This window comes from Petaurus breviceps, unplaced genomic scaffold (assembly GCF_028583685.1).
Source record: "Petaurus breviceps papuanus isolate PSGF00001 unplaced genomic scaffold, PetGlider_PUasm1.0 523, whole genome shotgun sequence".
In the NCBI taxonomy this organism is placed as follows: Eukaryota; Metazoa; Chordata; class Mammalia; order Diprotodontia; family Petauridae; genus Petaurus; species Petaurus breviceps.
This window is the reverse complement of record NW_027186356.1, coordinates 3,642,177-3,658,450: the sequence shown is the minus strand read 5'-3', so window position 1 is coordinate 3,658,450 and position 16,274 is coordinate 3,642,177. Positions and strand designations below refer to the sequence as shown.

Below are 16,274 nucleotides of genomic sequence, written 5' to 3'. Positions count from 1 at the left end.
ACTTGAAGCATTTAAAGCATTTGACTTTGGAGGGGAGTTGTCAAATTCACCACCTTCCAGGTGCTTAAGGTTTGCAAGACTTCTGCAGTTTGAACCAGATTAATATGTAATTGGGAAATATTCAACAAAATTAATAGAAATACAATATAGATAATATTACATTTTAAAGCTGAGTCAATATGTAGCCTGCAAAGATCCTGATGTAGGGATTAATGGCCCCCAGACTATTTGAGTTTGACATTACTGCTTTACATATATTATTTCATTTGATCTTGGCAACCACCTGTGGCCTTGGCCGACTTGTCAGGTAAGTGCTATTATTATCCTATTTGTACAGATGAAGACACAGGCTCAGAGAAATTCGGTGATTTGCCCTATGTCACACAACTGGTAAGTCTCTTGCTGAGAAACATTGGACTTGCACCATCTGAATAACTGTGGCTTTGCCTCAGTACAACACTACTCAGAAACTATGTGTAAATTTTGTCTCTTCCAATAAACTATAAACTCCTTAAGATTAGCAACTGTATCATTTCTGTCTTTGAACGTTCAGCACCCTGAATAGTACCTGGCATGCAGTAAGTGCTTAAGAAATGCTTGTTTATTGATTGATAGTAGCAGCCTTCACTCAGATCTCCCCCTGAAGCTTCATCGTGGTATGGAGGTGACCCTGGGTTCTTAAGGATTCACTTTCTGCAGGAAGCCTTTACCAACCCATCTTAATTCTGGTGCAATTCCCTATTTATCCTGTATATAGCTTGTTGGCACACATTAGTTTGTTTCCATTTGTAATCTGTTGTAGGGATAGGGTTAGGGATTTCACTGGCATAGGAACTTCTAGGTGAGGAAACTCCTCTCTCTAAGTACCTTCTTTGGCACTTATGTCTTAGAGAACTGCCTAGAAAGTCAAGAAGTTAAATGGCTTTTGCCTAAGGTCACAGACAATATGTGTCAAAGGGAGAATTTGAACCTAGGTCTCCTGACTCTGAGGTCAGCCATCTATTACACCATACTGCCTCTCTACCATAACTGAAAATATTTTTAAAAATACAATCTAGGTTGCCAACTTTCCAGTGTCTTAAGTTTAGACTATTTCAATCGTCTTATTTCTTGTGAAATCTGTATTTTCTTCAGAAAAAGATGTACATTGTCATATTGAAAAACATTTCTCAGTTTTAAGGAAAAATTAAAAGATAAAAAATAACTTCTGAAGGCGTTATCACACTTTAAATTACTTTTATTATCTGTATTATAATCAATAAATTGCTATATAAATGGCCAAAAGCTTTAAAATATCTATTGCAAAGGAAAATGCATGCCTGCAAAGAACTGATGTTTCCAATACAAATAAAACATGAATGATAAATATACAAAAAGCTGTTGGTTACAGATTTTAGACTGAAAAGGTTGATATATATTACTAGCAACCTAAGAAAATATTAATGAATTTTTGTTTTATAAGACCTTACCAAATTCTAGTTAAAACAAAACATTTTCTTCCCCCCCTCCCCAACCCCACTATTGGTATGATGAACATTAAATTCTGGTTGAAAAGTAACCTATTTATGGAAGTACCTTGACACACAAGAACTGTCTAGGGGGGAAATGATGACTATACCAAAAAGTATCAAAGCATTTTTCTAAGAAATTTGACAGAGAACAAATTATTATGTAATCATTTGAGTCTTTAAATATAGAATAAAATAGAAGTTATACTAATATTGTCAGTTATCCAAAAATAAGAATCAAGATAACTAGAGCTCATCTTTTACAGGTTGAGTTTGGAAATACTTTTCCTTAATGCTTTCTTTTATCAACTGTTCTTCTTCCTCTCTTGCTTTTTTAATTTCTTCCTTAGCTTGTATCATGTCCATTTCCTTCTCTGGACCCTACAGAAACAAATAAAAGAATTCTAGAACTATAGGAGCTCATAATTGAAGAGGGTATCTGAGGTTCCTGATCCAACTCCTGTATACAGAATGAATTCCCTTTACAACATCTCTAAGAGATTAATTCCTGTTTAATAACATCCAGAAATGGGAAAAACTGACCTTGAGAAAGGAAATTATAAGAAAATCCCTTACGGCCTAGATGTGCCTCCTATAACTTTTACTCAGTTGCCCTAGTTCTCTGTCTTGGGCCAAGAAAAACAAGTCTAATCTTTTCACATGACAATCCTTCAGACATTTGAAGACAAGAATTATGCTGACCCCTTTGCCCCCCACACCCATACCCACATCTTTGCTTTTTCGGGCTGAACAATCCCCAGTCACCTTGTCATCAGGGTCACTTATTCTAGGTTGGCAATTAATAAATAGATAAATAGGTATCAAGTATTTACTGAGTCACTTAGATGCTTTGTGGAGGACAAGGAGCTCATTTATAATTGAGGTAAAAAAGCTGACTTACATAGCAGAAACAATTAGAAAAAAAATAAAGCCAATCTATAATTGGCTGCTAAATTGTATGGTTATACTAATTCAGAGAAGGAAGAAATTAATGTGGACTAGTATGGTTGAGGTAGAATTTGAGCTTGAACTTCAAAGTAAGGGTAGGATTTGAATAAATCTGAAGGACAGAGAAGAAAGTTCTAGGTGCATATGTGAGACGGGAAGGAGAATGGAGGAGGACAGGAAAGGAAATAGAAGGAGGAAAAACACTAAAGTAGAAATGAGACTTGATTATGTTAGGGACAATTTGGAACCTGAAAAGGATTGCTATGGCATATGAAATTCTTAGTGAGAATTTCAAAATGTCTAAAGTGTTCTAAACAATGTGTACATTGGGAAAGTGTCCATTAGCTTTTGTCTACCTTAACATTTTAAGTAACTTGAGATAACGTGGTCAATGGTGTCACATAGGTTTTGAGAACCAGTGTAGGCCTCTTTTCAGGGTCTATCCTTGGCCTTCTTTTTCTCTCTTCTAGTTTGTCTTTCTCCATCTCTGTCTCCTGCCTCATTAGCTTTCATGGGTTCAACTCTCATTTCTTTACTCCTCATTCAATATACCCAGCTCTAGTCTTTTCTTTGAGTCTTAATCCCATATCACTGGTTCAGACTGCATGGCTGAGATATCTTAAACTTAGTTTAAACCCCTTATGACCACTTACATAGATTATTTCAATAGCCTCCTAAATGATCTTCCTGCCTCAAACTTCTCCCCATTCCAGTCTATTGTACGCACTGTTGCCAAAGTAATTTTCTTTAAATGCAGATCTGACCCCTCCTCAACCAACTCCAGTGGCTTCCTATTGCCTCTATTCCTCTGTTTAGCTTTTTAAAGCACCGTACAACCTGGTCCCAATCTATCTTTCCACTCCAGTCTTTGCACATTACTTTACCCCCTACACTCTACAATCCAATCAAACACATTTCCTTTCTGCTTTCTGCTCACAACACTCCATCTCCCATCCCTGCCTCCCTACCCTTGCTTCACTGAGGGACAGCATCACTCTTTCCTGTTAAGTTGCAGCTCAGACAGTATCTTCTCCATGGAGTCTTTCCTACTTCCTCCCAACTGCTAGTTCCCTCCTCTCCAAGTAATTTCACATATATTTGCATTTATTAACTTTACATTTATGCTGAATATATTTCATGTACTTGTGGTCTCTCCCATTAAAATATAAGCTCACTTCAAAAAGGTATTGATTCATTTATCGTACTTATATCCCTAGCATCTAGCATAGTACCTGAAATGCAGAATGAGTTTAATAAATGCTTGTTGTTTGATTGGTTTTCTTTCCTTCATCCTTTCTGAAGCCATGGAGGATTGCTTAGGAAGCAGTCTCTGCCCCTTATGTACTGTTCTAAGATCTTCCTTGCTGTTCTCTTCTGAATTCTACTTCTTTTTTTTTTTTTGCCTTTTTTTTGGAGGGCAATTGGGGTTAAGTGACTTGCCCAAGGTCACTGAATTCTACTTCTTTAAGAAATCCCCTTGGCTTTTGTGGATCAAGAAAGGCTTCATGTAGAAGGTGGGACTTGAACTGGGCTTTGAAAGAAAGTAGGCATTCTAAGAGGTGGAAGGAAGGAAGGCATTGAGAAGGTAAGTCTAATTCTGTCTCTTAAAGACAGCTAGCTAAATGGCAGACTAGACAGAGCCTTGGACCTGGAGTCAGGAAGACCTGAATTCAAATCTTGATTCAGGCACAAATTAAATGACCCTTAGCAAGTCTCTTAATGGATTTCAGCAACTTCCTCATCAACAAAATGGAAATAACATTATTACTTGTAATGTTGTCATATTATTATAGTATTATATAATATTACATATTATTACATCACTTCCAGGGTCGTTATGGGGGTAAAACGAGATAATATTTACAAAGTGCTTAAAGCACTTTTTAAGCGCTAGCCATTACAGAGCGAATAAAAGTAAACAGTCTATAGTAAGCCTGGAAAGATAGATTGGATCCAGACTGTGAAGGACTTTAAATGCCAAACAAGATTATGGACTTGATTCTAGAGGCAATGTTTAGTTACCGTCAGTCAGTCCAGTACCATTTACTAAGTGTCTACTATGTTCCAGGCACTGTGCTAAGCATTAGAGATGCAAAGAAAAACAAACAACAGTGTTCTCAAGGAGCTCACAGTCTAATGGGGGAGACAACATGTAGACAACTATGCATAGGATAAATTAGGGTAGCCACTAAGGGACGGAGTCACAGAGTGAAGACACTGAAGTTAAGGACTCGGCAAAGGCTTCTTCTGGAAGGTGGGATTTCAGCTGAGAATTGAAGGACGCCAGGGAAGCCAAGGAGCAAGGATGAAGTTGAGAGAGGTCCATACATGAGGGACAGACAGTGAAAACATGTGGAGAACAGCAAGGAGATCAGCACCATTGGATTGTAAAGTGTGGCTAGCAGATAACAATAACAATAATAATAATAAATGTTGTGTAGCACCTACTATGCAAAGCACTTTACAATTATTATCTCATTTGATTCTCACAACAACGCTGTGAGGTGGGTGTTATTATTATCCCATCTTACAGAGGAGGAAACTAAAGTAAATCGGGGTTAAGTGACTTGCCCAGGGTCACATAGCTAGTAAGTGTCTGAAGACAGCTTTGAACTCAGGTCTTCCTGACCCCAGACCCAGTGGTCTGTTCGCTGCCCCATCTGGTTGGGAGAAAGGTACGAGAAGACTGAAGAAGAAGGAAGGAGTTGGGTTAAGAAGTGTTTTAAAAATAAAAAAGAGGATCTTATATTTGATCCAGGAGGTATAAGGAACCAAAGGAGTTTACTGAAAGGAAGGTGATACAATCAGACCTACATTTTAGGAAGATCAGTCTGATAGCTGAGTGAAGGATGGATTCGAGTAGAAAGAAAGTTGAGGCAGGCAGACCAGTCAGCAGGCTCCTGTGATAGTCCAAGCGTGAGATGATGAGGGTCTGGTGGTGGCAGTGTCAAGAGAAAAGGGGACATATACAAGAGATGTTACATAGGTAGAAATACTGCTACTTCACAACTGACTGGATATGGGGTAAAAGAGAGGGAAGAGTTGAGGCCGAATACTAGGTTGCAGGCCTGGATAACTAGGTGGGTAGTGGTATTTTCAACAGTTAATAGGGAAGTTAGGACATAGAAAGGGTTTGCAGGGGTGGGGAACCTGAAGCCTTGGGGCAACATGTGGCCTTCTAGGATCTTGAGTGTGGCCTTTTCACTGAGTCCAAGTTTTACAGAACAAATCCTTTTATTAAGGGGATTTGCTCTGTGAAGTTTGGATTCAGTCAAAGGGCTGTACTTGAGGACCTAAAGGGCCATATGTGGCCTTGAGGCCACAGGTTCCTCACACTTGGTCTGGGGGAAAGGGGATGAGTTCAGTTTTGGACATGCTGAGTTTAAGATGTCTATGGGATATTCAGTTCAAGATATCTAATAGGCAGTTGAAGATGCAAGACTGGAGACTATGAGAGAGACTTGGTCTGGACAAACAGATTAAAGAATCATCTGCATAAAGATGATAAGTGAAACTCGGGGAGCCAATAAGGTCACCAGGTGAAATAGTACAGATGAATAAAAAAAGAGGCCCAGGATAGAGTCCTGTGGGACACCCTTTCCCATGGTTAGTGGGCATGACCTGGATGAAGACCAAGCAAAGGAGACAGAGAAGGAGGCCACATAGGAAAACAGAAGAAAGCAGTGTCCCAAAAATCTAGAGAGGAGACTACAAGGAGAAGAAGGCGATAGACAAGGCCAAGGTCTGCAGAGAGGTCAAGAAGGATGAAGATTGAGATAAGGCTATTATATTTGACAATTAAGACCATATATTAATTTGATAGAAAGCAGTTTTAGTTGAATAATGAGGTCAGTAGCCAGACTGCAGAGTTTAAAAGAGGGTGAGAGGAAATAAGGTGAAGGTCCCTATTACAGAAAGCCTTCTCATGGAGTTTAGTCACCAAAGGGAGGAGACAGCAATAGGATAATAGCTAGTGGAGACCGATGGATCAGCTGAGGGTTTTTATGAAAGTCATAAACATGATTGTAGGCAGCAGGGAAGCAGACAATAGATAGGAAGAGACTGAAGATTAGTGAGAGAACAGGGCTGAGGGGCAATCTGCTAGAGAAGATAGGATGGAATGGGATTGTTTGTGCATGTAGGTTTGTCTCGGCAAGGAGAAGGGCCCCTTCACTATGTGAGACAAGAGTGAAAGAGGAGAGAGGGGCAGAAGGTATCTGAGTGATGTGAGATGAAGCAGAAGGAAGGACAGCCTCTGTGAATAGCCTCAAGTTTTTCAGTGAAATAAGAGGCACTGAAGTTTGTTGAGCAATGGAGACTCTAGATGGTCTCCAGCTTATCAATGTCCTTCCTTAGCTATAGTGTCCATAACTAAAAAAACATTTCAAATGTGGACTAACTAGAGCAGAGTATGTCACTTCCTTCTTCCTGGAATTTACACCTTTCTTAATATAACCCAAGATTACATTAACCTTTTGTTTGCCAAATCATATTCACATTGTGTTTTTAGTCTCTTAAAAACCTCAGATTTCTTTCAGACAAATTGCTGTCTATTCATGCCACCTTCATCTTGTACTTCTAAGATTTATTTTTTGAGCCCATTCAATACTTTGCACTTATTTGCAATCAATTTCATTTTATTAGATTTTAGCCTGATGCCCTCATACTAAATAATAAAAATTATAAATTCATAGATAAATTTAAGTAAAGAAGGAAATATGCACATAAAAGGCATATTATAAATTGAATTTTTCCTGCTCCTCCCAACCACATGACCCTTTCCTCCCTTCTATAAGTTCCAAAACATCTACTGTCTGCTATGTTTTTAAAAAAATATGAATTTTATTTACCTTTGTTCTTCCCCAGGTTTTCAGTCCAAATTCTGTGGCATAATTCTCATCATCAGTGATCAAAAAGTTATCAAAAATGGTTCCAGATCTTACCTAGTTGTGAAAAGTAAATCAATTAATGTTTGTTATATAATGCTTTAAAAATATTTCATATTAGGGTTTAGAGCTGGAAGGGTCCTTAAAGATCACATAACTTATTTTCTCTTCCTTTTTATTCAAATTCTCAGATGTATCTGTGCTGTAATGAGGTGGATATTCCCTCGAATGATGTAGACTGCAGCCCATCCTACAGTACTCCAAAAAGTTTAGGACAAGTGGGGCCAGCCCTCATGCTTTAAGATTGTAAAGTGAGTCCTAGAGATTAAGTCACTAACCCCAATTTTCACAGCTAGAAAGAACCAGAAGAATGTTTCTGTCACCTATGTACATAAAGAAAAGGTATAGAGGAGTTGTGATTTATGTTGATAAAGGGAGATGAATTCTTAGATTCTTCCATTTGGAAAATGAAATGCTGTATTTTTAAGCATATAAGAGTTTACCTCAAAATTCCTACTCTGTTTTCCCCAGAACCATTTTAGTGATTACTGCTCAAGAAAGCATGGCTAAACAAATTTATGGAAGCTTTAGGTAACTTCAGTGTATTGTATTTAGAACATCATAATTTTTTTTAAAGATTACTTGACCCTGACCTTAGCCTCAGAGTCCAAATAGTTCTATTACTTAATACTCTTTTCAAAACATAACTGTGCTAAAACCAAGAAGAAATCACACTTCCATTTGACTTCTGTGTATGAGAAGTCTTCCATTAATTTCTATATATCCTGCTTCCTGCAAAAAATATACACTCCTTAATCTGGGTCACAACCAGATCAGAATTAAAGTCTCTATATATGTAATACTCATTTCATATCCATGGTTTTGCACAGATATGTATGTATGTACATGTGTATGCATGTGTGTATGATACACATATGACACAGCTCACTTTTAAAAAATGATCTTATTTTTGTTGATACCTTTTGTTTTTATATAGCATTTGTTCTGAGTATCTCACCTCTTCTTGCCCAGTGAACTGTCCCTTATAACAAAGATTATAAAAGGAAGGAAAAAAGCAATTAAGTAAGAAAGAAAAACAGTTCACAAAACTAACATGTAGACTGCAGATGACAGTATTAGGCAACACTCTACAATCCCTAGCCTCCCACCTCTGCAATGAGATGAGAAGTTGTATTTTTTCAGGCTCAGCTTATCTAGATTAAAATTGCATAGCGTTTGGTTCATGGAATGTCACTTAAAATAGGATGTATTTAATGCTGTGTCAATTGTTTAGATTATGGTAAAGTTGTTGTTGTTCAGTCGTATCCAAATCTTTGTGACCCCATGGACCACTGCATCCCAGAAACTTCCCTACTCTGCTATTTCCCAAAGTCTGTTCAACCTCATGTTCATTATTTCCATGACACTATCTATCTACAGGGAACATATTCTTTCTCCTTTGAGATAATGTGTTGGCCAAAATTACTTACAAATAATTAATATCTAAAAGCAAATTTAATTCTATGTGGGGAATGTTTTACTTTATCTTTTCTAGAAAGATATAAATTATAGTACACTGAGCCCTAATATTGACATAGCCCTTCGGGTCCAGGCCAATAGGACAATACATCCTTTGTATGATTTAATTATCAAACCCTCTTGGAAAGAATTCAAGAAAGACTTCCTTTATTGAATGTGCTTCAAAAGTGAGTAGTGTTACAATGACATTATACAATGACACAGGATGAAAAGCACTCTTTAATAACAAAACACACAGAACTTCATCTTTGAGAAGTTGAATTTGTCTATGTAATATGCAGTTAATTTAGATAAAGACAATGAAAGTTGAAGCTTCTTCAAGGTAATAAAATAAGAACACTTATTTAAACTTATACTGTGACACTTTATCAGTTCTTCTTAAATATTTATTATCAGCATTATTCCCCAATGCTATGATGACTTTAATAAACCTACCAAATATACCTAGCCTGATGTCAGTTCAGGAGGGAAGTATAAAATCTCTTAGTTTCTAGTTAAAGTGAATTAAACTCAAGTGACCTGCCAAAGTTCCAGTCCAATAACACCAATATTCTCATATTCTGAGAGTTCAAAACCTTGCAAGTATCCTGGGTTTTCAATCTGATGAAGCCAAACATCTTTATAATCTGAATTATCCATATTCTCTGATTTCAATCCATCCTGCAATACACCACAAAAAAGTATGACTTTATTATTATTATAGGACTTAGATCTGGAGGGGACTTCAGAAATCATCTCATCTAATCCCTCAGTTTATAGATAACAAAACAGGCCCACAGGGGGTAATTTGTCCAAGGTCACATAGGGATTATAGTTTTTTAAAAATCTAGAATTAGGGGTGGCTAGGTGGTGCAGTGAGTAGAGTGCTGGCCCTGGAGTCAGAAGGACCTGAGTTAGGATCTGGCCTCAGACACTTAACACACACACACACACACACACACACACACACACACACACACAGACAACTAGCCATGTGACCTTGAGCAAGTTACTTAACCCCAACTGCCCTCAAAAAAAGCAAAATAAATAAATGTAAAAGCAATTAATTTTATTAAAAAATAGAAAATCTAGAATTAAACCATAAGTCTTCTGATTCCAAATCTAATGTTCTTCCTACTACACCAACATGCTCTTGCCAACCCCCTTATGGTTATAGCCCCATCATGGTACAATGTAATTCTTGAAGAAAATGATAGATACTTTATATTTAGGTTTCTGGATCAATGATGGCTGCCATTCTCCATCCAACTCACTATTCCAGTCGCTAGGCTTGTTGGCACTGGCATCCAAAAAGTGTTTATCCCAGGCCTGTGAAAGAGAAACATTAGTATACATTTATATTCCACTAGGGATTCTCATGTAGTCTCCCCAAGGGAGTAGGGTCAAGATTCCATTTCTATCAGATTTTCCCTTCTCCTAATCGTTCTCCCTTTCCAGATGCTAAGACAATCTTCCTAGGGCCCAGGTCTAACCATATCTCTGATCTGTATACAAAACTGGGGGTCACTCCTTATTACTTGAAGGATAAATTACTAACTCCTTGAGTTGGTGTTTAAGACTTTCCATGGTCTGGTACCACCCTGCCTTTCCAACATTACCATACATTATTCTCCTTTACATATTACGTCTCAGTCAAACTGGACTGAAAACTATTCTTTGTCTTAAACTTTCCATCTTTTGCCTCTGTGCATTCACAAAGGCAATACATATACATATACTTGTGAAAAGAACATGACTTCAGATGCCTTTTCATATTCTGATACTTCATTTGTTACAGAGATGACTTCTCTAATTGGTTTCCTCATCTCAAGTTTCTCCTCTCTCCAATCTATCTTTCATATAGTCGCCAAATTGATATTCCTAAAGCTTTATCTGAACTAATCTGAACATGTCACTCCCTTGCTTAAGTTTCTGTGGATTTCTATAGGCCTGGTATTTATAGTCTTTCACAATATGGCTCCAACCTGTCTTTCTGGACTGATCTCACACTATTTCTGTTCACCTATTATACTTGCCAGTCAAACTAGCCTGTCTTTTCCCTTGTACACAATATTCCACCTGTGACTTTGTTCAAGCTATCCATAGCACCTGGAATGCTCTCCCTCTTTATCTTCACCTCTTGGAAATCCTAGCTCACCTTTAAGGCATAGCTCAGATGCTATGTCCTACATGAAACCTTTCTTGATCTCCATGCCCACCCACCTCCACCCCTACTCCACCAAGTTGTTTGTGTGCTCCATCTCCCTATAATTATTCTGGATTTACTCTATATTTTGTATTTATTTATATATGTTCCTGTTGGGTCCTGCCAATAGAATGTAAGCTCCCCAAAGGAAGGGAAACAGTTTCATTTTTGTTTTGTATCTCCAGGGCCTAGGACAATGCTTGGCACATAAAGGCATTTAATAAATGTTTGTTGAATTGCTTTGAAGTAATGAAGAATGAAGAAAGTCAAATTAGAACAACCCCTTATACATAAAGACTAGGACTACGTAAAAACTAATCATGAGAATAACAACGATGCACAAACTGGATGCTTTTGTTTTGTTAAAGTTATTATATTGCATTTTCTCTATTACATGAAGTGAATATGTACACATATCCTTACAGCAGCAACCAACTTTTAATCCATCTTTGTCCTCTTGTATAGGCAGCTACCTACCTCTTGGAACCTCTAATTGAGCTCAAGGTTCAAATCAAGTACCACCTTTTATACCGAACCTTCCTTTCCTACTTCTCCCAAGTTACTATTGATCTCCCTGCCCTCACCCTAAAATTTGAATTTACTTTTGTATATATTTTTGATGTATTTATCTGTGTATGTATCCCTCTTCTCTCCTCCCCTCCCCCAGTAGAATGTAAACTCCTTTGGGATAGGGACAGATTTGTTTTTATCTCAATATTCCTAGAACTTGGCACACTGGTGGCATTTCATAAATGCTTATAGAATTGAATATCTGAGGTTCTTAAATGCCAACAGAATACAAATTCTGACAGAGCTTATTAGATCTGCAAAACCTTCCTGCGATGACTTTTGTGACTGTCATTTGAAGACCAGTGAGAAAATGTTTATTATTAGAAAGTTGGCCACCATGTTGTTTTTTTTTTTGCCTCTGGCAACTCATGTCATTATCCAATAAAAAAAATTCATCAATCTTGTAAAATTTGTCTCTCTCTATATGACAGTCTAAATTATCTTTCTTGTTCAGAAATGCTACTACTGACTAGCTCATATTATATAATTGTTTTTGTTTAGCTTGATTCTTGCCTAGCACATAATATATTCCAATATTTCTAAAAAACCCATAATTTCATTAGTGTGGATACCTCTTCTACTAATGCAGATTACAATGCTTCCACATGTTAGTATATGTAGTTCATAAATTGCTATGGACAAAAAAAAATACATTGTGTGATAGTTAGCATTCTGGTAATGAGCCTCTCCAACCCTGGCTGGATTGATTGTCATATCTATATTCAGGCCTGTATTCAAAGTCTTTCCAGCTCAGCAGAACCCATCAGATATATCATTCCATTAGAAAAACCTTTAAAAACTTGGAATCACTTTAATTCTATGATAAGGCACTGAAGGAAGGCTTTAGTAGAAGCAGAACAAGTATAACTCAAAAAATACCTCACATTCAAAATTTAAAAAAAAACCACCAAGAAATCACATTTTTATGTCAGAGATGCAAAAAAAAATGTACCACATTTACAATGGTAAAAAACAAAACAAAACCCAGTCAGCACCTAAACCTTAAGTGTAATAGATCTTTTCCATAGTATGGTGAATTCTCTAAGATATATAACCAATATACAAGTGCTCGATACTTTTGAAAAGAGAATTGGGCATTTTCACCTGAGTACTAATTTGTTAACCAGTTATTTGTAAACTATATATTACATTTTCGTAAATTCTACAACTGTTCAGAGAAAAATAAAACCTGAAATGGAACATCACTAGGCTTATCGTTCTGAGACAATTTATTCCAATTCTTAGACATCTTCAAAGCAGATTTCTCCATTTTTCTAAGTCCTCCTAAATTCCAATCCTCTTCTATATTGCCTGATTCAATTATGTCAGTATCAATTTTCACTTCATAAGTTAGATCTGGTCTTAATGTCAGAGTATATAAATGTGTAAAGCCATCAACCTGAAAATTTTAGAGAGAAAAAAAAAAGACAATAAAACACTTTTTCATGCTTCTCTTCCTGCCAAAATATGTACTTAAAAATTCCTTCACTGGTAACAATTTTAAGATTAATTTTAGGACTATAAGTTTATTTAGCTAGAAGAACCTAATAAGAACATCCAAATTTACATAAAAGATAATGGGCAATTATTTACTTTATAGTAGGGTCTTTAATTATGTAGATAGGTTTCCTTTAAACAGCAAACTCCCATTCAGTACATGTATAATGATTCCTATTTACAAAATGAACACAGATGTTTTCTGTAATGCTATGTTAGCTGATGGATACCTGTACTTCTTAAGTTATTGTTATCTTTAGAAAGCAACTAAGCATAATTTGCTGTATTGTACATGATTAAAGATATATACTTTTAAATATGATCTTTTTCTTAGTTAAAAATCACATAATTATAGCTCAAGTGAGATCATCTTACTGTTGGAAAAGTCATTGAGGGCACAAAACATTATATAGGTTCGTTGAATTGAACTGATTATCAAAGAATTAACACAGTGTGCAATTAAAATTACATGTCATAAGTCAAAAAAAAATAGCAAAACTTCCAAATTACATAGCTCTGGAATGTAAGAGTTGGTAGAGACAGTAGATCATTTAGACCAACCTTCTCTTTTTATAAATAAGCAGTCTGAGGTCCAGAAGGGTGATATAACTTACCCAAGGTCATAGATCTAGTTAATGGCAGAGCCAGAACAAAGGCCTAAGTCTTATGCCTCAAAAATCTGTTGGGAGTGCACTGCGCTGCACCATGTAGATAAAAATAATTAGCTTTTTTTTTTTTCCAGTTCAGGTCACTGTTGAAAAAGACTAGAGAAATTCTCACTACTTCATAACAAGTTCAAAGTCATACAGCAATACTTCAATTGTCATGACTTCAGACTTCAGTAACTTCAATCTTCCATAACACTGCTCAACCCAGAAATTTTTTTTTTAATTAACCTGGTGAGGAAACAGTAACAGCTTCTGTGCAAGCAGCAAGGAAAACACTTGACAAGCAAGGATTCCAAAGTAACCAACTGTAATTGTCCAATCTGCTGGCTAGAATAAAGGAGTCTAGTAGGGGCCAGTAAGAGCAAAGAGACCAGCAAGTCCAATAAGCAGCAGTGGCAGTTGGAAGGAGAACCAGAGATAACAAGCAGAAGCCAGAGCAGAAGAGAGATCTAGAACTTGGAAAGCTGTCATCACTTTGGATGGCAGAGTTCTTTACTCCTCACTAATCTCTACAGGGATCACAATATACCGGGCACAGGATATATGTATGTAAGGGACGAGGGAGGCGACATTTAGAGAATGGTAAGCCAAGTCCTCTTTATTTCAACATCCTTTAAGGATATGTGGTTAGATTCAAGTAGTGTCATGACGAAGGCACATTCATGGCATAATTCAGAAGCTTAGTGGTACAATATTGTAAAGTGTATAAGTTGTTTATAAATAGTAGAAGAGCCCTATAAGTCATCCCATAATACAGATTCCAAATTTTCTGTAGTGGAAAAACCAACAAACTAGATATCACCATTGGCCTAATGAAGATTTAAAAGGGAAAAGGTTTTCATGAGCAAATGCTATGTGCATTTTTTAATGAATGGTTTTGGTGTTTCAAAGTGAGAAATAGCACTTGAAAGCTATGGTGTATAAACACCAAACCGTGAAACTATAGAATTTTGTGGGGTTTTTAAATAGCATATTCATCTCTGAGTGCTACCTTCTGAATTGCCGTGGGCTGCTCAGTGTCCAGCACTTAGCATGATTCGGAGACGTGAATAAGAAATGACACGTGGGTAGTTCAAGGAAGAAAGATGAACTCCATTTATTGATTCTTAGGACAAGGTTTTTATAGAGCAATGAGCCAAAGGAAGGGGACTCAAGTTTTCTAATCATTACCTAGTCTGTTGTATCCTGGAAGTAGCACAGAATAGATAGTTTGATAAGGATTCCTTCTCTAGGTGCCAGAGAGTCTTAGGAAGAGCCAGTTAACTCCTGTCATATGCAGTCACATTACAAAGGATGCTCATGAGAGCCAGCTTCAAGGCTGGAACCAAAGCTGCATCATCAAGTACATCTGCATAGGAACTGACCACCTAAGAATTCAAATATTTTCGTTTTGAATAACTAAAGTCTGGGGGCAGAGCCTGTTGGTCTCAGAACTCAAATAGCATCCTTATAAGTGTAACCCATATCAGAAGAACTCAGGAGCTAAATTGAGGAAAAGTTATCAAGGTAATTATCTGAGTCCTGCCTCAGGCCTCTTTGGCTTCCAACACTGAACAGATTTACAATATTGATGAGACTTGACTCTTCTGAAGAATTTTGCAGAATTCTACTCTACCAGGTCTTGAAAATCAACTTCAACAGATTTTAAGCAGAATGAAGACAAGTGGGTCATTCTCATGTATATAAATGGTACAGACACCTATAAAATGTCAGCAATTGGAAAATATCATTATCCCAAAGCCTTCAAAAGTTTCTGGAGTCAGAAAGACCTGAATTCAATTCTGGCTTTAGACACTTAATAGCTACATGATCCTGGGTAATATAGCAACTTCTGTCTGCCTCAATTCCCTCATCTGTGGATAATAACACCCACCTCCCAAGGCTGTTATGAGATCAAATAAGAGAATATTTGTGAAGTGTTTTGTAAGCCTTAAAGTAACATATAAATATTAGTTATATTTATCAGATATTTGTAGAATCTAAGCTTGTGTGAACAATACCTTTAAAAATTGGTTCCATCATGCTTTTTTAACCTTCAGTACAATAAAGAGGCAATATGGTCTAGGGTAAGGAGCCTGACTTGGAAGTCAGGAGAGATTTGGCTCAAATACAACTTTTGACACTTATTAGCTGTGTTGCCTTGGGCAAATCACAGTTTCACTGACCTTTAATTTTGAAAATAATAATATTATTAATATGATATGTTAATCATAGTATCATTGTGAAAATCAAGTGAGAAATGTTAGTAGAGTGCTTTGCAAACCTTGAACCATCATTTAAATGTTAGTTTGTAGTAGCATTTGCTCACCTGAAGACACAAAATATTCTCTTGCTATAAAACTTTAGCTCTCAAACTGAGGAAGCAGAGTTAGTGTGTGGTATTATTTTTACCAGCCTTTTATCACAGTTCCAAAAGTATCATCATCTTCTATGATCCAATCACCCAACACTGAGCCCACTTTCCTATGGGCTC

The 16,274-nt window shown here is 36.8% G+C and overlaps 1 protein-coding gene across 1 annotated transcript in view; it reads right to left on the bottom strand.

Annotated features, from left to right (window-relative positions):
* Positions 1-1,252: 1,252 nt before the first annotated feature.
* The window catches only part of CALR3 (calreticulin 3), a 32,891-nt gene continuing 17,869 nt past the window's right edge, over positions 1,253-16,274 (bottom strand). The window contains 5 exon segments of the mRNA XM_069101945.1: positions 1,253-1,889; positions 7,307-7,399; positions 9,401-9,541; positions 10,082-10,189; positions 12,826-13,035. Of these exon segments, the coding sequence (XP_068958046.1) occupies positions 1,755-1,889; positions 7,307-7,399; positions 9,401-9,541; positions 10,082-10,189; positions 12,826-13,035 (687 nt within the window). The 3' untranslated portion in view covers positions 1,253-1,754.